We start from the raw sequence: 22398 nt of genomic DNA, 5'->3' as shown, positions 1-22398 counted from the left end.
TTTCTGCTTTTTTTGTTATTGAATCAATTTCAAGCGTCTCTAATCATATCAAACGTCGAATCAAATCTTGTCAAAAGCACGTTACCTCTCCATTTATTGGCCAATATTCGATTGTCAACCGTACCAAACCCAGAAATTCCTTCTTGGAATACCTCATTCTTTGGTTCCTTTCCCTTCAGCATAACAATGATCCATCATATCTTCTAGGGGTTTCTCCTGGCGTGATTGTTGTTGTTTCATACCGCGAACGACAATTTGTATGACGGCGGCGCGACTTGGATGCGCGCAAAATCTCACATTTCTGCACGATCTCCCGCGTTCAATTTGTGACTCCGGGAAGAAAGGAGATAAATCATCTCCCTGGATGCTGCTCTCGGAGGTGCATTGTTTCCGTGAAAACATGAATTTGCTCTTTGGCTTCTTTTGTGTTGAAATGTAAAAATGTATGCCATGTGAGCTGAGAGTTGAATCTTTGATGAATTCAATAATGTTTGATTTGGTTTTTAAGCGACTTATTTGGAAGACAATCAGAATAATGGCAGCGTAAGCTACACGAAATTTTGAGGTTATGTTGTTGTTGGTCGCAACACTTGCTAAGGGCATATAGTATATATAAAACTTTCCTAAAACCGTTCGACTCTAAGCGAAACTAACTTGAGGATAACGTGGAGATTTTCCCTTATCCTCTTAAAAAAAGGTCAACATCCACACTTCCCGTCTTCCTGACTGTCATGGTGGTGAAATTCTGGTTCAGGTGGAATTGCTTATATTCCCAATTATCCATTCCTGTACAACTTGGCCTCAGACAATCATAACATCACATGGCGAAGTCCAGTCCGCAATCCGCTTAATTCGTATTTTTATCGTAACGCTTAAACAACTTTATCAAACTTTTTGATTTTCAATACTAAGCTATAGGACCCGAAACTGGAGCGAGTTGTGGCGCTATAACCACGGCAAATTGTGTCCAGGGCATTCGTGGAAATACAATGTCCCATCCCAGAGGGTCCCGGAGTACCAAACCTTCTTAGCATGGTGCTCCCAACGAATACAACCAAATCTCGAAGCGTATGGTGGTGTGTCCCCACGCTTCTTCCTCCCCTGTCGATTCAGAATTGTGTTGTTGTTCGAACACTCCGTGCTCAAACTCAACCCAATTACGAGTCATCTCTGCGATACGGCTTTACGCAGTAGGCCTGGCCGCTTTAACGCTTGTGTTGTTTCAATGCATTCCGATGCAATGGCGCACTACAAATGTTAATGAATGACAAGAAGAGTGCTAGGCGTCATCTAACCTAAGGCACTCTCCAGGATCCCTTCGAAAGATTGGCTGCGCTAGGGTCTGATTAGATTAGATTAGATTAGATTAGACTAAGCTATAGGACCCGAAACTGGACCAAATGGAACAAAAACGGAAAAAATAATGTTGAATTAGTATTGAAATAAGGCAAGCTCAAAACTTTTTAGTCAAATTGACTGAATTCTCTTCAAATGAAAACAAAAATCATTTGTTTATCTCTTCTGGTAAAATCAATTAAAACCCAATTCCTGAGAGTCATTCAATCGTAACGTGCCCTAATAACTAACCTCAACAAAAAGGCATCAAACTCCTAACCCACTGCATTGTTGGCATCCCAATCTCAAGTGTCCCTTCTGCTTGGCTTGGTCTTATCTCTTCCAGACACCATCCAGTCAGCAGCAGCTCAAAGTACCCCATCTGAGACAAAACACAAACAAAAAATAATAAAAACTCTTCCAGCAGAGTCTGAAGAGCCATCGGTGGTGAAGTATTTCCCTGAATCCGACCCCCCAACGAAGACTCTTACGCTGGCATGGGAAACAAAAACACAACCTTAGCCGCCTCCGGCCGGCCTAACGTTACAGAGTTATCGGATGTCATCGATACCGAGCCTTCCATGAAGCGATACGACCCCGCATAGTCATGAACTATATAACTACTTTATGACAAATAGTTACTCAACTATTTATCAAATGGTCTCTACTATTCATTAAATTGTAACCCAACTATATATGTACGATATATCAAACCATTAATTCCATTCCCAAAATAGTTTTGGTCGATTTTACTATATGAGAAATTAGTTGTTAGGCAGAAAACTATATGAGGTTTTCATACATATGTAAATATTTTTATAAACTTGGATTTTACGTCAAATAGTCATTGCCCAAAAATTGACTATTCCCTATATAGTTTCTGAAAAACTACTTTACCGACACTACTTTGCCGACACTTTAAAAAAGACCGCAAAAATGAACCCTACAATTGTTGTGATAACTACTTCGGATATAATCAAATTTGATTTTTAAGTTCTATCGATACTTGGTGAATGTTTACCGCCATTATATGTGATGTTATTTACGTTGCTGCCGAACTGCTGCCGCCTTATCCGATTGATCTATATCTGTTGGTGGTTTTTCAGTGGTTTTGGTGACATGTTGTGTTAGAAGGAGCAAGCTCGGGGCAAGTATTTTCGATAAGTCCAAGTAGTCCAAACAATTGACTCATTTTATAGTGAACAGTAATAGTCCACCATGTAGTACACATATTTTTGGTGTATGGTAAGAACAGCATGCCTACTTTTTCTGGAATAGTGAAAGTCAATTTCATGAGCCCTCGTAACATTTTTCTTCTTTTGGGGAGTTTTCTGATAATCTGAGGAGAAGTGGGGGTGTTGAAGGTTCTCTATTATCCAGAGGAATCGACTGTGATCAATTTACTTGATAAAAGTTGAAATTTTTGTACCAATCGTTTAACATATAGTTGGATTATATAACAAACTGTAATTGTACTCCATACTGTTGAAATATTGTTTGAACTATTTGGACTTTTAGAAATTTTTAATTCAAAATAGTATGGTGTATAGTAATTTTACTTCATGTAAGTTGACAAATTATTTGGATTATACAAACTTATCGAAAAAAATGTGGCCGCCATCAATTGTGTTCTACTATAGCATTTATAGTAGGTTTTTAGTTCTTACAGATTCTGACTATAATAATCTAAAATCTGTGGAATTTTGCTATATTGTTCTCAATAAAGTTGATAAATTGTTTGAACTATTTGGACTTGTACATTTTTTCGTTGAGTCACGTTGTCTAAACAATCCGAACTGTTTAGTGTAAGGTTATTGTACCCCAAATAGTTCAAAAATAGTTAGAATCATTAGATTTACTTCAATAAAAACGTCATCATTTGACGATCAGTTTCGTTATGGTTTTGTATAGTGCCGTAACTATATGATAATGGTTAAGTATGTGGTAACTACATCTCTTTTAGTAGTAATATAGTTTGGACTATTCCCCCGATGGTTTTTGATTATGCGGGACACCACCACCGTGCGTACCGGGAGTTTGCGGGACCGTTTTTGTTCTAAAGTTGATGGCAATTTCAGCGAATTTGACACGGCTCGTGATTGATGTTTCTTTTCGGTGGATTATCACACTTGAAGTGAGTGCCGCTGTCTAAACAGACTTTAATTTTGAGATAAATTTGACTTAAAGCAAGGAAATTGTGGGAATTTTTTGATTGATCGCAGCTGGCTATGACTTGAATTCTCAGGTTCAACAGAACATCTTGATAACTCCTTAGAATTTTTCCTTTGTACCGGAAAGTGCTCCAATAAACTTGAAACTTAAAATTTCTCGTTCCCGGCATCCCAGTCATAAATCTAATTTACGCCACCGCTCCAGAACGCGCTCGTTCGTTACATCATCCAATTATCCTCCGTTTGGGTATACCTTTTCTCCTCTTTTTTTCGAGCCAGCAATCGATCAAAGTAGGCACCGGGTCCTCTAACCTTTTCTTTGCCATCCGCGGCGTGTCCGCCGGTAGCCCCCGAGACCTTTTCTTCTTCCCAAAACGACCTTCAATAGTAGGCCAAGAACGGCCTTTTGTAGTCGGCGGCGCTTGCTGCCACGAAGAATGCTGGAAGAATTGGAGCACGACTGCCGGTCGAATCTTCAGGTTGTAATTTATTACGGTTTCGCTTTCTACCGCGGCGACGAAAGAATTTGAAAGGTCCAAATAGCCATTTTTAACCCGGGTCGAACTCTGTCCTTTGCGTACCACTAGATCAGCGCCCAAGGTTAGGTCGTTAATTGGTACTGTCACGACGACAAATCTCCTTAAAAGGTCATTACGTCGAATAGTCGTCACCCGCCGCGACTGATGGCTTTTTGCATGCTGCAAAGCTAATTATCTACAACAAACAGACTTTGGCCACCACCAACTGACCGCGGCGTTCGTCCCATCATGACGAGACAACGGCATTTGAGACGCCAAGTTCACGTGTTGAGTAATACGGCGATTTTTCATCACCCGGTGGACCGCCCCGACGATTTGACAGCCTCGCCGGAGTGACATTGACGGTTGAACTACGAGCCTGTTGAGCGGAGTAGGCTGCGCGAATCCGGCTACCGAGATTGAGACCAGTTTGTCACGGATTTTCATGGCATGCTACACGGAAAATTTCGTGACAACTGTTGCTATTTTGGTTTGGAAATCACGTTGTATTCACGTTGTCATGAATTTTTATTCACGAATTCGTGAATATCTCCAGCATGAATGATTTTTCCGTGTAAAATGGTAGGTCCGGCAATATTTCAAGTCAATTTTAACCAACTAGCTACTAATTTTTTGAAGACACGAAGCAGATGACAAGTGCCCACTGCTTTGAAGTTTCCAAAGAAGAAGTGATAATGTATTGCTCCGGAGATAGAGCAAGTGCTGCGACAAGTACCCGTGGACCATAACTTTCTCACTACACTCATGGGACACAACAAGTGTGATGTATTTGAAGAGAGTTTCACTTTTACCGCGCCGTTCAGTTTGCTCAAGTGCAAGTACATTGACGGAGTTATTGACTTGACCGTTGGGAAACGACGTTGATGTCAACTAAAAGTGAAATTTTTACGTAATATTTCAAACTGACTCTCGTAAAATATATGTTTGTCAATTTGATGAATTCTCTATTCCCACGGCTCAACTCCAACCAAACATCAATCCTAATCGATTACCAGCATAACATTTCAAGATCACTTGAGAGTGCACCCCTCGCTGAACCCATTAAGGTTCAAGTTATTAACGATTAGCCAGTTTTGGGCCAACCTCATCTGGGTCAATCTCAGCCTTCTCTTTTCGCTAATGACTTCCAATCCGGTCGCAGTTGGCGCAGCACTTTGCGTAAGCCGTAAGTCGATCCGATCAAGGACAGCCACGCCAACGGTATACCTGGCGCGACCTTAACGGTCAAAATTGGCCTACTGCGACGCCAGCTGTCAAGATTTCGACACCAGTTTTTGAAAATTTCCAATGTAACTCCCACTTCTGTCAGAAATTTTCCTCTCAATTTCAATTAAATCACCCGCATCCCGACGGGTTTCTTTGTTCAAAAAGTGAAAATTAAGCTGGTACTTTTACGACCTTTTCTTGAGAGCAGAGAATAAAATTAACACCGTTCAAAGGCACTCCCACCGACGTGGGTTCTCATCCGTTGATGAAACCTCATAATTACAGTAGAATAAAAAAGTTGGGAAATTTTCCACCCCACACAAGAAGACCGGACCAGGACGTTTGAAATTAACACATTTTTTACGATTAAGCCATAGACCAGTGCATCTGCGCAGTGGGTTTTTTTATGGCTTTCCTTTCTGGTCGAAACTCATAGTCCACCCTAGCAACCTACCCCACCCTAACAGCGCACATCCGAGTCAGATCAAAGTTTGCGGCGGAGAAACACAACTAACCCAACTTCAACGGGGACGTCTCTTGGTGACGACACGTGACACGTGACCGCGCGAGATCTGGAACGCGTGACACGTGGCTGGGGTGGTTAATTGAGAAAATGTTAGGTTCTCGGTGTGACACTTCAAAGAGGGTGTCGAAATTGAAATTTTTAAGTGGCACGAATGACAATTGCAGAACAGTGCGTTTTTTTTTCACTTTTGATTAATGTCATGATCCAACGATTCAAATTCAAATCTCCAAAAAATCAGCAGCATTTGAAACAAATACACAAACGAATCCCCACTAATCCATTTCCACTCAACTAAACCATCTTCAAATCCCAAATCCCATCTCGCGACTTTTCCTCTCCAACTCCACGATTTGCAGCATTACAATCCCACCAGCAGCAAAGATGTTTCCATCGATTTTCGTCCTCCCGCCCAACCCAACTGCACCCAAAGCCCCACACCCATCTGTTCCATGACCGACCGTAACTTCGACCCACTTGTTCCGCGCACTAAGAAAGTGGCAACAGTTTCTGAGGAGAGGTGCCCGCACATTAGGAGTACGTACACAGAGGCGATATAGCATCGTCTTATTGTGGCACTTAAAGAAAAGGAAAGAAAGTTTCCGTAATGCTGCTTGCTGTGTGATATGACTGTTCTTGGGAGATAGGAGAGGGTGATCTACTTTGAGTATTTATCAAACATTGGCATTACTATTAGAAGGACACCAAATACTTTACATAAATTTAACCATAAGTTATATTTTTTTCAGAAGAAATTATTTTTATTATCAAATCAAAAATCAAATTATTCGCTCTACAGCATTGTCTTGGCGTTCTCGATTACGAGATTCCTACTCGAAACTAGGTGTCCGAAGGCTTGATTGTTGAGGCAATTGCAAACCTCTTTTTACACCTAAGCTTCCATCCACCCCGGGATTCGAGCTGACGACCTTTGAATTGTGAGTCCAACTGCCTACCAGCGACTCCACCGAGGCAGGACCCAGGGAGACGACTCCTACACCTGGACTGAGCAAACAATAAAAAAAGTTTAAAAATTTAAATGACGCCATAGTTTCAACATTTCTAAAAAACAAACACCTGCCCGAGCATTGACGAAAATTTTATTTTTTGCAAAAAATACAATTTTTGCGGTGTTGTACATGGGAATTTCATAAAAATTCAAAATATTTTTAAACAAGCCCAAGCATGCTAAATATGATTATCAATGCAGAAAAATGCATTTCAGATTGTTTTCAATTGATTAGATTTCCTTTTTCATGGAAATTTTGAAGTTTTTTGGAAAAAAATATTTTTTTTCTCCCCTGATTTTTAGACCAATTTTTAACACTGGAAAGCCCAACGCATGTCCAACTTACAAAAAGGTGGAACGGTAACTTCAACTCGCTGGTTCTCGGGCATAACTCAACCAATCGGGACGATTCTTGTTTCCAGTGATTTGTAAGAATGTCTAGATGATTCTAAAATTTTTCAGAACTTGATTTGAACAAATCTGTAATTTCTGCGACCGAAAACATCGTTCCACCTTTTTTTTTAAAGACTGCCTCCGCGGAATTTTCGGCGAATTTTTTTTTTACACGCGAAAAAAAAAGTGGGAACGATGTTTTTGATCGCAAAAATTACAGATTTGATCAAATTAAGTTCTGCAAAGTTCTAGAATCATCTAGACATCCTAACAAATCACTGGAAAGAAGAATCATCTTGATTGGTTGAGTTAGGCCTGAGAACCAGCGAGTTGAAGTTACCGTTCCAACTTTTTTGAAGCCTTGGGCGTTGGAATGTTAAGGTAGGGCGACAAAAACTTTGAAAAACGGCCTAATTCATAATTAAAAATAATTTCAAACTCAAATAGAATAAAATTTCTAATAACATTAGATAAAATAAACTTTATATAGAGATTATCGAAACATCGAAATTTCATTAAAAGTGTATACAATTATGCTACTTGTTGAATAACTAAAACTTGTGAAAATATTCAGAGTTTTTTTTAAAGGTTCTATAAACCAAATATTCAATTTTTGCTTTTTGGGTGTTTTGAATACCCTTGTCACAAGGCGTTTATAAAAACATTCAAAAAGCAAAAATTGAAAATTTGGTTTATAGGACCTTTTCCAAAGAAAACTCTAGATATAGACTTTAAATCAAATTTTCAATATCAAACGTTTTTTTCCTGACGAGATCAGTGTACTAATTTGTATTATTTTTTTCATTATTTTATCATATCATTTTGAGAAAAAGTCTAACTTCCAACATTCTTAAAGAATTTAAAATTCAAAAAAATCTTTTTTGAGAGTTATTCAATTCATTCAAACATTATCAGTTCATCAAATATTTTTTGGACAAGTTATACTTTGAACTTCGAAGATATCTGTTGATCTTTTTTTATAATTTCCAACAAAAGCATTTTTTCATATTTCACGACTTATTTTTAATCTTTCAACCCCCTTCCCTTCCTTTTCATTAAGCCATTGCAAAAAAAAAATATATTTCTGAAAATTAAAATGTTCCTCTAAAAACTTCCGAATGCAGAGTATGTAAGGCCGTTGCAAATATTCGATCCGGAAAATCAGGGGGCAAAACATTTTTTTCGAAAACTTCAAAATTTGTTAAAATTTTGAGTATATTCAGCTGAAAATATTTTAAAATGCATTCCCCTGTGTTTGTAAATATATTTGCATGTTTAATAATATTTTTTTTGCAATTCATTTAAAAATATTTTCAATTTTTGTGAAATTCCATTGTTTTTCCATCCATTTTTTGTCATTGTTTGCCCCTTTCCCACCTTCAAAAATATTTGAAACGGCCTAAAGTACATTGTTTAATGTTTATTTTGTATTTGTAATCAAATTGAACATATTTTTACTTTTTGCAAATTTTGAATGTTGGGACCACAGATCGGAAAAAGACATAACACTTTGGGAAAAGAAATATTGTTTTAAATTCATTTATATATTTTGCATTTTTTTTTTGTAAAAGTATACTTGTAATTAAAAAGCATTATAGATTTTGAGATATGATAAAATAATCAATTCTGAACCATAATTTAGGTTAATTTAAGATCCACGCATGTGGCAAATTTTGTCACATCAATTAAATTTTTCAAATTAAATAATAAAAGCCCTAAAAACAATGATCAATCTGAAAACTCTAGCTATAATTTTTATTATAAGGGTTTCCTGATTGACTTGATTGAAATAATTATTAGTAAAATAGTCAAGTTACTAATATTTTTTTATTCAGTCCATAAGGCTCCCCCCCCCCCCTCCTTCAAAATCGACCTGAAAAATCAGGGGGCAAAAAGAAAAATTCATTCATAAAACTTCAAAATTTTAATGGAAATTCATGTGCAATCAGCTGACATCAATTTGAAATGTATTCTCCTGCGCTCAGAATCATTTTTAGCATGTTTCAGTTTATTCATAAATCTTTTGCATTTTCGTCAAATCTTACATTTTTGCCTTCCTCCACTTCACTCGAAAAACGAACTTTTTAGTTAAACCTCCTAGACCTACCTTCATTTGTACATATCGACTCAGAATCACCAGCTGAGCAAATGTCTGTGTGTTTGACATGTGTACCAAATCAATGTCACTGGAATACCTCGTCACATGCTTAACCGATTTTGGCCGGAAAGGTTTTAATCGATCCGTCTAAACGTCCCCTAAGTTGCTTTTTAAATTCATGCAGTTTTATCATGTATTTAAAAAGTTATGTTAAAAAAACTGTTTCATATTAAATTAAAATTATGGTAAAAAGGGTGGTTTTTCATGAAACCCTCACATGTTATATAATTTTAGTAAGCATATGAGAAGACCTTTTAGGTGGAGTAAGAATTTTCAAGATCTGACTTACCTATCTTAAATTACAAGTAGTTTAAAAATGGTCTGAATTCAAATAACCTCAACTGGTCTGGTCTGATCGCCACGAAAAAGCCGTGTAGAGGGATGCCATTTTCCTCAAAGGCCATGTCTGTGTAATCTTGACAAAAAGTCTGTAGGTAGTCTGTTTTTTTACTCATCACTTATTTTTATTAGGACTTCTTAGGTGCTGCAAATATTAGGGGAGATCCATAAACATGTGGACACTTTAGGGGGATTTAAATCACTATAAATGAGAGGAAGGCACCAACCACCTAAAGGTGGATTTTTTGAAAATGAATTATTGCAAAACAACTGGGCAGGGAGTTCCGTTCGGGCAGCCTAAGCGATCGGATCGTTCTGCAAGCTGCTCCCGCGTCGTGTCTTTTTTCATCAATATTCGGCGTACTTTTTCGAGTGGAATAGTGCGAAATTGTTAAAATTTTGTGTGGTGTACATCCAGTGAAGGGGTGGTTCAATATTGGCATAGTTTTTAGCAACTTAAATCTGAAAAAATTTCATTTTTCTTTTGGTTTCTGTCTGAAGCCATTTTTTTCTTGTTTCATCGGCGTGGGGTTAAGTGTGTGTTTGTGTCATGAAGTCGGGAGAGTCAACGGCCGACTCTGCGTGCACATGTGCGAGTGAGAAGCGAACACCAAAGCTGCTCCGAAAAAATGTGATAGCCGAGAATGTATTAGTGTGAGAAGCAAGTTTTTCAAGTGGCTTGCCGTCATCCTGTTTGTGTTGGCCGACTACAGTGGCATTTATGCTGCAGCGAAGGGGTGGAAAAAGAATTTGTTGTGCATGCATGTGCTGAGTGTGTGCGGTGGATTCTGTGGCTACTGCCAGCAGGACCAGATGATTTGCATTTCAACCTGACTGTGTGTCAACCCACGATCAGAATGCACCAATACAGTCGAAGACGACGAGAAGCGTGCTGTAAAATTTGGTGAGTCTGTTCCAAGCCTTCGGCTTATCTGTTGGGGTGTATGAGAGTGATCATTGTTTGGGTGAGTGAGAGTGAAAAAGGGATGAAAAAGTGGGGGAGGGGGGTTGAAACAGATAGGTTATGAGAGAGAGAGCGATGACGGTTTATGTTGCTTTCTAGTGTGTGAGTGTGGGAGTGTGTTGCATTTATTAATGTATTTATGTATGAATGTGGATGACGGAAGCATTACTGCTATGCGAATGCTATTTAGGAGAGAACTGTCAGAGCTGGTGAATTGCTGCTGATACGTTTGATTGGAATTAATCATTTCTATAGATTTCGGTGAATGACCTCAAAATTGGGTAGCAATTTATATTGAGTGTTAGTTTTCGCAGATTTGAATTTGTCTTGTCTTTTGTACAAATGGAAGCGACAGTGAATGTAGCGGATCGTCAAAATTGGGTGGGCTGGTCTGGGGGAGGAAAAAAAAGCAGCGATTTGTATGGAGGAAGGGGGTTGTGGACGAGCGACGTTCGCTGCAGCGTTTGCTAGTGTTTGTGCTGGTGGCTTGGCACACGGCAGGCTGTTGCTTGGATGCCGGTGACCATGAGTGGCCGGGAGGTGCAGACGCGTCGTCAGTGGCAGCCGTCGAGATCATTGAAGCTGGTGAGTTCGTTCTTTGTTGGATGTATGTGTGATTTTGAATGTCAGAGAGTATGCGTGAGTAAAACTGGTAGCTATAGAGCTATCTACGTGCGCATGTATTGCGTGTACGTACACGATGGATTTTTAGGTTAAAATTTGTGGTCGCCAGCAAAAACAAATGGTAAGCTAGTGTGCGTGAGATCGGGCTTAGATAACTCTATGTTTTGGAATATGAGTTGGTGTGAGTTGCATCATCAGAACATACAGTGTTGCCAAAATTGTAAAAAGCTTCAAGTTAAAATGACATTGTGACATTTCGTAAAACCTCTGAGCATTCCTGGTACGGCTATGTGACATAAGCGACATTTTTTTACAACTAAGCGCTTTGACATTTTCCTCACTGAGTGTGATTGGTCATGAATGAAAGGAAGCATGAATGAGTACTATTTTTAACTTAAATTAAATAATCGCGTCGCGTTAATAGTACAAAATCGGACGTTGAACACAAACGCGTTGGCTATTTACTATTTACTCAATACTTTAGAAATTCATTAAATCATAATATTAATTATGTGTAACATCCGGGTTGATATATTTTATACGGTTTTGGTCGTCGCGGCATACTTTTTGTGCGTTTTCAAAGCATTCTTTTCGATAAATCATTTGCATTAAATGCGCGTGCTTTTAAATTGAAAACAGTAAAATAATTGCAACAACAACAAATGCTTAACATATCATTTCAGCTCGATAAACATGGCAACTCGTCGTTCGCTTGGATAATCAATACCTCACTAAACATCAATCATTTAAAACTCCTTAAATCATCTCAAGTTAAAAGTTACATTGTTTAATCTTTGATTCTATAATTAAAAATTATTTTGGTTCTATCTTTCCACAGACGGCTGTCTAAGATTGGACCATTTCATTATAATTAAACAAACGATAAACGGGAAATTTCTCATCCGCAGCATCCGATTGCTTGCCTTGAGATTAATATATAATACCTTTTAACAAACACTACGATTTTGGGTCGCATCATCATCTTATATGATGAATCCTGACCAAACACCCTATCCTACTAACAAGTTTTCAGGTTCCTGGCGCTCGTGGGGTGTAAGCACAGAGTAAATCAGCTGCCCTAGTAGCAACCTGCGCTAACTAACATTCCCGTCCCTTAAAATCGAGGTCTACAAACTGACATGGCGGGCGCCGTTGGTGGCCAATGACTGTTACCTATTCGCAACTGATCTAGCTTTAGCAATCATGGTGTTTTATCTTTTCAGCGCATTCATACATGCTGTTGATAAGGGAAACACCACTAGATCGTCGAAGCCTATAATCAGTAGTGCTGAAAGGATATTACGGTTCTGTTCAGCAACGGAGGGGCAACCATGGGTGATCTCTCATGCTCATGCTATTGCAAAACAACTGGGCAGGTTTAAAATGCATTTTAAAACACTTTTTTCATTCAAATTCAAGTGCTGGGACTACGGCTTGCGTTAAGATTATTGAGCTAAAAAAAGGTATAAATAAAATTGGTCGTGACTTCAGATTCCAAGAAGACCCTTACTCTAAATCAACAGCTCTGCATTCTCTCAACTTAAGTAAGAATAAGCAAATTTTTGATATTTATTTTGTGCATTGTTTTATTTGGATGAAACATTGCGTGTACTTGTTTTGACCAAAGATGAAATTTTGTATCATTACAAGTCTGCACACAATTTTGGCAGCTGTCCATATGTATCTTGAGAACAGATTTTTTGGTCGATTTTGGTATCTTCGACAAAGTTGTAGGTATTGCTAAGGACTTCTCACCTTTTCACATAAAAAAATAACTGGGGAAAATACATTTTTATGCTCTTTTTCTGATATATTTTAAATTACGAAAAAAAAAACATCTTTTGAGCAATGAAACAAGTTGAACGAAAATCATTTGGCAGTGCTGCCAATTTTCGGAATATGCATGCTTTCATAAACTGTGGAAAAAATCTTTATTTTAAAATGTTAAATTGAACTTTGAAATTTCGAAGAAAATTATCATATCATTTCTAAACACAATGGAGTGAAAAAAAACTATACGATTCTATAAATGATGCTAACTCTAGGTGATTCTCCCCTACTCCGTATCATAATACCCGCGGGCTACGTGTTATATCCGGAAGTTCTCAGTTCCGCGCCCAGAATACACAATTTGCTCCCATTTCATCGCAGAAACGACTCGAAAAAAATCATAATCAACAACTGAGCGGCAGCTTTTTGCCATTTACTTTCCCCATCACGAGAAAAAAAAAAGAAAAACAAAGAATTACAGTTTTCATCCCGCGCAGCCGAAACCTATCGCAACACGGTCCACCCCGGATCAGGTCCAGGTTCAAAGAAGGTTCCCCGCGCTCGAGATCAGAAGCTATTTTGCGAAAATTCTCACGTACCTTCTTGGACGGCTGAGCTGCCGTCGTCGTTGTCGTTGATGATGCCACCGACTGTTGCTCCTCTCCGGCCAGGGTCGGTTCCTCGTCCACCGTCGTCAGATCATCGTCCTCGTCCTCGTCCTCTGGACCACCAGCATCGCCGCCGTCGATGCCGATGCCGGCCGGCGAACCGGAACGTGACTCCGGCTCAGTCATCTCCAGCAAAAAGTCCAACGAAGGACGTGACGATCCCATGATGGTGCGGTTCTTTTTGTTCGCTTCTTTTGAAGTGTTGCTGAAGAAATTATTTTCACTCAATTAATTTGGTTTCGTAACTTCTTTGGACTTTTGTGGCAGCACCAGCTGATTACATAATTGGATTAGGAAATTGGAACACCTTAGATGCCACCACCTTGGCCTATCCCAAACAGGAGTTGGGCTCACACGCGCGTATCACGACGATCCGAATCGTCCGGAACCTGTAACACCTTCGCACGACTACGAGAACCGAACCGTGGAAAAACGCAGCACCACGGGAAAATTCGATACTACCAATTCTGGCTCTCACTCTCAGCTCGCAGCATCCCACACAGGATTTTCATTCACAAACCAGGGAAAACTTTAAAACAGCACAACCGAATGAATTTCTGGGAGGGGACACCAATTTCCATTATCATTGTCTTCTTCTCACGTACACAATTGTGTGACCTAGCCGGAAAATTTCCCAAATTTGCACTCACAAAGAAAACGCACCATCTTCCTCACATCTTCACTGTAAAAGTCCACCGCAGCCGGAAAAAGGATCCGTCTGTCCCGTCTATTGTTATCCTTTCGCCGAACGAAACTGCCGGGACCGGGACCGCCTGCCGGCTCCGAAATCCGTACACTCACACACACCTTGCTTGGCTTTTGTGTGACGTCGGTCCCCACCGAGCATGATAATGAGAAGAGGTGGACATTTGATCCTTTTTCGCTTCCGCGCTCGCTCTCTCCGCGAGAGAGAGTTCCGACTATGAGACGGGAGAGGATTTTCCACGGTGAACACGAACGGTACAGAAAGATTGCGATTTTCTGGACGGAAAGTGTGGAAAATCAGGTCGGCATGCGCTCACAGCAGGGGAGCCTTTCCGAATAAAGGAAGGATTTTTTGGGACGCAGAGAAGGGTGATGATGAGTGGAAAAATTTCATTAAGGGTGCGCTTTATGTTGGAAGAGAATCCGTAGTATGACAGTGCAGTTTGCTAATGGTGGAAAATCATCAAAGAGGTAACAAAAGCGATAAAGAGATTAAAATCTGGAATAATTCTATCTTTATTATGATGAAAATAATATGCAATGCAGATATTTATTTTAATGTTGTATTGTTATTTGTAAATAGCGCCTTTTCAATAACAACAAATGCTAGTTAATTTATTTTGCTGTAATAAAATCTATTAAAAAACATTTTCATACAATTGGAAATACGGAATGCTTTTTAACAGTATTACAATGGACTCTCTTATTGTCGATATTGAAGGGACCGTCGAAAGAGGGAGTTATCAAATTATAGAACAAAATATCAAAGCAATCTTCTTGAAGGGACTGAAAATTTTATTGACAGTTGGAGCAATATTGATATCGAGAAGATCGAGAGCCAGAGATTCCATTGTATAAATTTTAAAATACTTCTTACATATTAAAAGATCGTAGTAATATTTAATATTATGTAGAATATATTATATCACACGTGGACAGATTCTGTATTAAAAAATATGCTTTAACATATTTTTGAGAGTATTTATTAAAGTGTGCCTATGTGGATAAATGTTAAATGTAAAACACGTTACTTGAATCTATTAAAACTAAAATGTATATCTGTAAGTCGAACTTTTTTTTTATTTCTGATATTTCGGACATTTTTGTCATTTTATTGTTTAATCACGATAAAGAAAAATCCAGTTTTGTTCAAAAAAGCTTCCACGCAATTGGATGAAATATGTTAAAACAACTAAATAAAAAATCAAAGAATTTATTGTAATTTTCATGGCTCAACAAACTTTGAAATCAGTTTGCTCAAAATTTTTGATATAAGTAATTTGTGAATGTTCAAAATCTGTAAAATGAGAAGAAATTTTTTGATCGATTTTATGCCTTGGGCAAACTTTTAGAAACAGCTAAATTATCAGAAAAAATAAGTACCGTTAATCGAAGTGACATTGATACGATTTAAATTTGTTTTTCAAATATTATTCAACTGGTAGGACTTTTCTCAATGTTTCTATTTTTAAAACATGTAATGTCAAAGTTTTATTCAATAGTGCTTTAAAAAAAGTTTCGTTAAAAATTGTTATTTTAAGAACTGGGGTGACTTTGATAGTCTATGTGTTCCATACAAAATTCAGCCTGAAATTGTGCAAATTGAAATGATTAATTTAAGTTGGCCATTGGTAAGGTTACTTAGAATGTTTCATTTGAAATCATCATTAAATGATTGCTGAACGAAGCTGATTAATTATTTAAAAAATATATATAATTTATTAGAAATTGTTGTTTTCATAAAAATATCAAAATTTGTTGCTACCTAAACCAATGTTGCTGTTTGGATTAACTTTTTAAAATTTACTATAAAAATTGTTCTAATGCCTATAAATAAGAAGATATTTTCGAATTTTTTATCCAAAACACCTAAAACATGCAATGAAAAAAACTAATATAAACTGCTCTTCGTGTAAAATTGTCTAAAGAATCCGATCATGCACTCCATTTTCCGTTTCGAACTAATTATCATTAAACTAATGTTCATAACTTTGCTCTAACTATCCTTAATTTAATTTTCCTTAGTCACAGAATCGTGGTCGATTTTTTTAACTTTTTTTTGTTAAAGTTTGTTCAAATTTGTAAGCGAAATGTACCTTACCTAAATTTAAATAAAAATTGCATAGTTTTCGAGTCCAAGTCAACTTTTTAACTTTTTTCGACAGTCATAGCTTCTCCTTTTATGAAATTTTTTTAAAGAAAATTTCTTGCTATTTTACTTCAGAAAAATTTCTTCATATTTTACTTTACAACGATTCCACGTCAAATCAGCAGAATCAATATCAAAATTGCACCGATTTGGCTCAAATTTGGCATGGGAGTTTCTTGGCCAAAATAATTAGACCCATATTTTTTGTTTGGCAATTAGGGTGGTCCTATCCGAAAAAAGATAGTACAAGAAATACGATTTTCGTATAATCAACATTTTTTCAAAAATCAGTATTCCGAAACGGCTGAACAAATTTTACCTCGCCGCGTTTCAAATGAGAGGTGATTTGTTTGGCCTTCAATGAAAAGTACATTTTAAAATCAACGCGGAGTACACTTAAAGATCATATGGAAATTTTGTTTGCTAATTTGAAGACCTCAGGACCAAAGTGCTCAGCTGAAAAAGTTGGTCAGAAAAATCAGGAAAAAAAATATTTAAAAAAAATCTGGTAACAAAAAAATTGTTTCCATAGCTTAAAAAATTTAATGAAAATAGAAGTCTAATTTATTTTGTATGTTTGGGCTCGTTCAAAAATATCTTAAATTTTTAGGCAATTACAAGGTAGGAGAGAGTGGGGAGACTTGATCCCCGGGGACACTTGATCCCAAGCCTGTATCTCGTCAGCATGTGGGTAAAACATTTAGCTTTATTCTAGGAAGTTGTGCGAAATTAACTAAAACTCATTGTAGAAAACAAAGAAAAAAATTAAAAAATGTTTAGATTGAGTTACACACATTTTTCTAAAAAGTGCTGCAAAAAACTTCCAAGAGATCTTTTTTCTTTGTTTTGATAAGTCTGGAAAACACTCAAAAATTATTCAAAAAAATATTTTTTATACATGAATTGTTTGATAAACATATCAAATCCAAAACCCTTACGCATTTGACGTTAAATTTATCGTCATACTATTTTTACAATCAATTGTTTAAAAAAATGCGTTTAGGGAGACTAGATTCCTGCATTTTTACAGTCACTGGAATCAGCCTCAAGATTAAATAATCGGGCTGGGTTTTCGTACATAGTATCCTTTAGTATAGTTGTACATAACTTACTGCAGTTTGAACCATTTTTCAAAAGTTTTGTAAACAAAAATTTCCAGCTTTTGTAAACATGCTCAATTTTGGTCTAAAAAAGAAAATTTCAAGTTTTTAAATATTTTGCATGCTAAACTTGTTATATTTTGAACACAAACGTACAGGTTTAATGTGAAATTGCTGTAACTTATAAAAAATTAAAGGTTTGGATGAATAAGAATCATTTTGCTTAAGATTTTTTCAAAATGATGAAAGGGGGATCAAATTACCCCAAACATTTTGAAAATGCCGGTTCAAAATATTTTTTTAAAACACTTGGCATGATACGAAGAGTTTATCTGGTGAAATACCCTTATCAGCCAAACAAAGTTGAATGTTTAAGCTTTCAATTCATGCAAAAAGATCATAGTTTTGTGAGAAATTGACAGAGTTTTGTGCGATACAAAAAAAGGGGATCAAGTCTCCCCACTCTCCCCTACAGCACAGCAAAAAAAAATTTCTAACAAAACAACATTTTTGTCAATATTTAGATATTTTGGAAACTAATGCTTTCAAAAAAACTGGACAGGTGTATAATGCCCCCTCTATCAGGATTCTAAAAACGTTTTCTTTAACATTGGAACATTAAAAATTTGTGTTATTTGTTTCAGGTTTCTGTAATTCTAAATAAAAACAAAGGAATTAAAATTACAGTTATTTAAAAAAAAATATGACAACAGATGTTTGCAGAAGTTAAGCACCCAAAAAATGTTAAATGCCATATTTTGAACACTGAGTAAATTCAGAAGCTTTAAATTTATTAAATTTATGAGATAATTTGTATCTCTCAAGTTCCCCAAGTTCAGCTCCCACGATCCTTTCCTCTGTAATCGACCAACCATAAAAGACGCCCAAGAGAGTTGGCTTGACTTGAAACCTCTCCAGTGCTTGTTGCAACGCACCCTAGAATGTGCGGAAATGTCCTGCGGAAAGCCTAATGCAAACCAGAAACTCCGAAACCGGTATCGCTTCGTTACGCCAGGAAGCGTCCTGCGTCCCTTTCCTCTGTCTCTCTAGTCGATGGTTGTCTGCTGCTGCTGGGTGAAGAGTCTTCATTTGTGAGTTTGGTAGGGATGTGACAAATGTAATTTAAGTTTCAAGGGTCTAGAATGTAATTTAGACACATGTTAAACCGTCATAAAACTTCAAATCAACTTTAAAACATGACACTAAAAAACAAGCCTTTTAAATTTCGAACAACCTCAGTTGGCCATGCTAATGTCTTTCCAGTGTTTCTCCCTTTGGAGACTGCGACACTACGGTCGGCGTCGCCTACTTGGTCCATTGTAACATCCCAAAGTTCCTCTCACAAAGTCGAGTCGAGTCGAGTGTGGAAAAGCTTTCTTTCCGGCCGTGAGAGGAGGGGAAAAGGCTTCCTTTTCCTTTTATGAACCAGAGTACGATTTCCCTTTTTACTCACATTCCTATACTACATGTTGATGCATCCATAAAGCAAATGAATTTCCCGCCCTTTTTCCACGCCCACGTGGTCCTCCCACCAAGATCCAAATGGAAAGTGCTGGAAAATTTCCCGTATTTTCGTGTTGGTGGTTAAAGAGGAAAATATATTTTTATTTTGACGGTAAAGTTTTCGCTCATCTTTTGCTCGTAGGTTGTTGTGGCGCTTGTGTGTACCCTTCCTTCATCATCATTATTAACTTTTTGCGTTTCAACTGCGGAGAAAGAGTTGCGGTAATCAAAAGTTTGTTTATTCAGTAAACACTTTGGTCTGGAACTATCACTTATGCAAATTGACTTGAGGTGGTCCAAGTCGGAACGGTTTGTAATTTGCGTAATTGAACTTGTTGTCGCTTGGGATTTTTTTGCAATTGGTAAAATATAAAATTTAAAAAAAAAGTTTGTTGAAAGCTTTACTCAAACATTTGGTATCGCAGAACCTCTCAAACTAATCGACCCCAAACATGGAAATCCAATTAACATGATCAAACAAAAATAGAAGTGCAATATGGAGCTGCTGCTGCCTTTCAGGTTCATTGTTTGTGCACTATAAGTGCATTACTGTTCACGTCCAAAGGAAGTAGGTCGGTGGTACAGATTAGAAGATTTAGGCCACATGTCGGCCCGTCGGCTTTTTGCAATTCAATTATGCATGAGACACGTTCCGTTGGCATTTCTGAGTGCATTTAAATGAAAGCCTTCTGGACTTCATTTTACTGCCAAATAGAAATTTAACAGCTTGCGGTAATTGTGCACTTTAAAGCATTCCGGGAAAAAGTGACGAATTCGTCATTGAAGAACCCTTTTGACAACATTCCGGCACCGATTTCTTCCCGCCAAAAATGGAAGAAAATTGCACTCTAACCAGCGCTGATTTCATCTCCAAAACGGTCAGCCTGGAAATCGACTGAATAAGGTGCGATAAAACCTCACCTCACCGATGAGACATCATCAGGCCTCTTTAGGGGGAATAAAAGAAGAAAATGATGAGAAAAAAACCAGCCTTCAAAAAAGGCAAATTTCTACCAGTCCTTTTTTTTCTCGCCGCACTTGCCAACGCATTTTTGGACCGGCGTTGCGAACTTATTCACTGATTTTTTTATGGGTTGGAAAAATCTTGATTTTGTAGATTTTGTAGATTTTGTCAATTTTGTCGATTTTGTCGATTTTGTCGATTTTGTCGATTTTGTTGATTTTATCGATTTTGTCGATTTTGTCGATTTTGTCGTTTTAGACGATTTTGTCGATTTTGTCGATTTTGTCGATTTTGTTGATTTTGTCGATTTTTTTGATTTTGTCGATTTTGTCGATTTTGTCGATTTTGTCGATTTTGTCGATTTTGTCGATTTTGTCGATTTTGTTGATTTTGTCGATTTTGTCGATTTTGTCGATTTTGTCGATTTTGTCGATTTTGTCGATTTTGTCGATTTTGTCGATTTTGTCGATTTTGTCGATTTTGTCGATTTTGTTGATTTTGTTGATTTTGTCGATTTTGTCGATTTTGTCGATTTTGTCGATTTTGTCGATTTTGTCGATTTTGTCGATTTTGTCGATTTTGTCGATTTTGTCGATTTTGTCGATTTTGTCGATTTTGTCGATTTTGTCGATTTTGTCGATTTTGTCGATTTTGTCGATTTTGTCGATTTTGTCGATTTTGTCGATTTTGTCGATTTTGTCGATTTTGTCGATTTTGTCGATTTTGTCGATTTTGTCGATTTTGTCGATTTTGTCGATTTTGTCGATTTTGTCGATTTTGTCGATTTTGTCGATTTTGTCGATTTTGTCGATTTTGTCGATTTTGTCGATTTTGTCGGTTTTGTCTTTTGCTTTTGCTTTTGCTTTTGCTTTTGCTTTTGCTTTTGCTTTTGCTTTTGCTTTTGCTTTTGCTTTTGCTTTTGCTTTTGCTTTTGCTTTTGCTTTTGCTTTTGCTTTTGCTTTTGCTTTTGCTTTTGCTTTTGCTTTTGCTTTTGCTTTTGCTTTTGCTTTTGCTTTTGCTTTTGCTTTTGCTTTTGCTTTTGCTTTTGCTTTTGCTTTTGCTTTTGCTTTTGCTTTTGCTTTTGCTTTTGCTTTTGCTTTTGCTTTTGCTTTTGCTTTTGCTTTTGCTTTTGCTTTTGCTTTTGCTTTTGCTTTTGCTTTTGCTTTTGCTTTTGCTTTTGCTTTTGCTTTTGCTTTTGCTTTTGCTTTGCTGCTTTTGCTTTTGCTTTTGCTTTTGCTTTTGCTTTTGCTTTTGCTTTTGCTTTTGCTTTTGCTTTTGCTTTTGCTTTTGCTTTTGCTTTTGCTTTTGCTTTTGCTTTTGCTTTTGCTTTTGCTTTTGCTTTTGCTTTTGGTTTTGCTTTTGCTTTTGCTTTTGCTTTTGCTTTTGCTTTTGCTTTTGCTTTTGCTTTTGCTTTTGCTTTTGCTTTTGCTTTTGCTTTTGCTTTTGCTTTTGCTAAACCAATAAATGTCTCCATTAAGTCATAACCAAAAATCAATCTATTTTTATCGTTTTAAAAAAGAAGTAAAATCAGCAAAATTTCCATAAACTATTCCAAGATTGCCGTTCCCAAATGACACGCAGTAAAGTGTGAATGATATTCCCATATAGACGAGCGTCTGGGTCTCGTGGCGCAGGGGTAGCGGCTTCGGCTGCCGATCCCGATGATGCTATGAGACGCGGGTTCGATTCCCGCCTTATCCACTGAGCTTCTATCGGATGGTGAAGTAAAACGTCGGTCCCGGTTTCTCCTGTCTCGTCAGAGGCGCTGGAGCAGAAATCCCACGTTAGAGGAAGGCCATGCCCCGGGGGGCGTAGTGCCAATAGTTTCGTTTTTCGAGCGTCTCGCCGCTGCTAATCGGTGGCATTAAAACACAACACGACCAAACCAACGACTTAATTGAAATTTTATTATTTTCCTAATCCTGCCTGGAATGCCTCGCGTCTCTCGCCGTGTGACCACTGGCCAACGCGGCTCGCTAAAGTGTCGTGCGAAACTGTGAGGTTGAGGTGAGCAACTCGATCCCATTAACCCTTTCATGGGAAGATTCTTGTTTTTGACGATTCTGAATAATGTCCTTTTAAGCAAATTAATATATGTTCTTTAAAAATATTAAAATTAGTTTAAACAAACTTAATTTATTTTTTCAAAATCAAGAATTTAAAGGGTTCCATTCTAAACTAACCTTAATTTATTCAAATCCCCTTACTGGCAAGGCGCCATCATTCACCTGGTACTATTAGCGAACTCTAGTCCATGTATATTTTTGCTCGTGTGCAA

The 22398-nt window shown here is 37.5% G+C and overlaps 1 protein-coding gene across 1 annotated transcript in view; it reads right to left on the bottom strand.

Annotated features, from left to right (window-relative positions):
- The window catches only part of LOC6030979 (breast cancer anti-estrogen resistance protein 1), a 105941-nt gene extending 92077 nt beyond the window's left edge, over positions 1-13864 (bottom strand). The window contains exon 1 of the mRNA XM_038261442.1: positions 13631-13864. Coding sequence (XP_038117370.1) covers positions 13631-13864 — 234 coding nt within the window. The remainder of the gene's footprint in view (positions 1-13630) is intronic.
- Positions 13865-22398: the final 8534 nt, after the last annotated feature.

This window comes from Culex quinquefasciatus, chromosome 3, assembly GCF_015732765.1.
Source record: "Culex quinquefasciatus strain JHB chromosome 3, VPISU_Cqui_1.0_pri_paternal, whole genome shotgun sequence".
Classification (NCBI taxonomy): Eukaryota; Metazoa; Arthropoda; class Insecta; order Diptera; family Culicidae; genus Culex; species Culex quinquefasciatus.
Note: the sequence above shows the minus strand (reverse complement) of the source record. Positions and strands in the feature narration are given on the sequence as shown.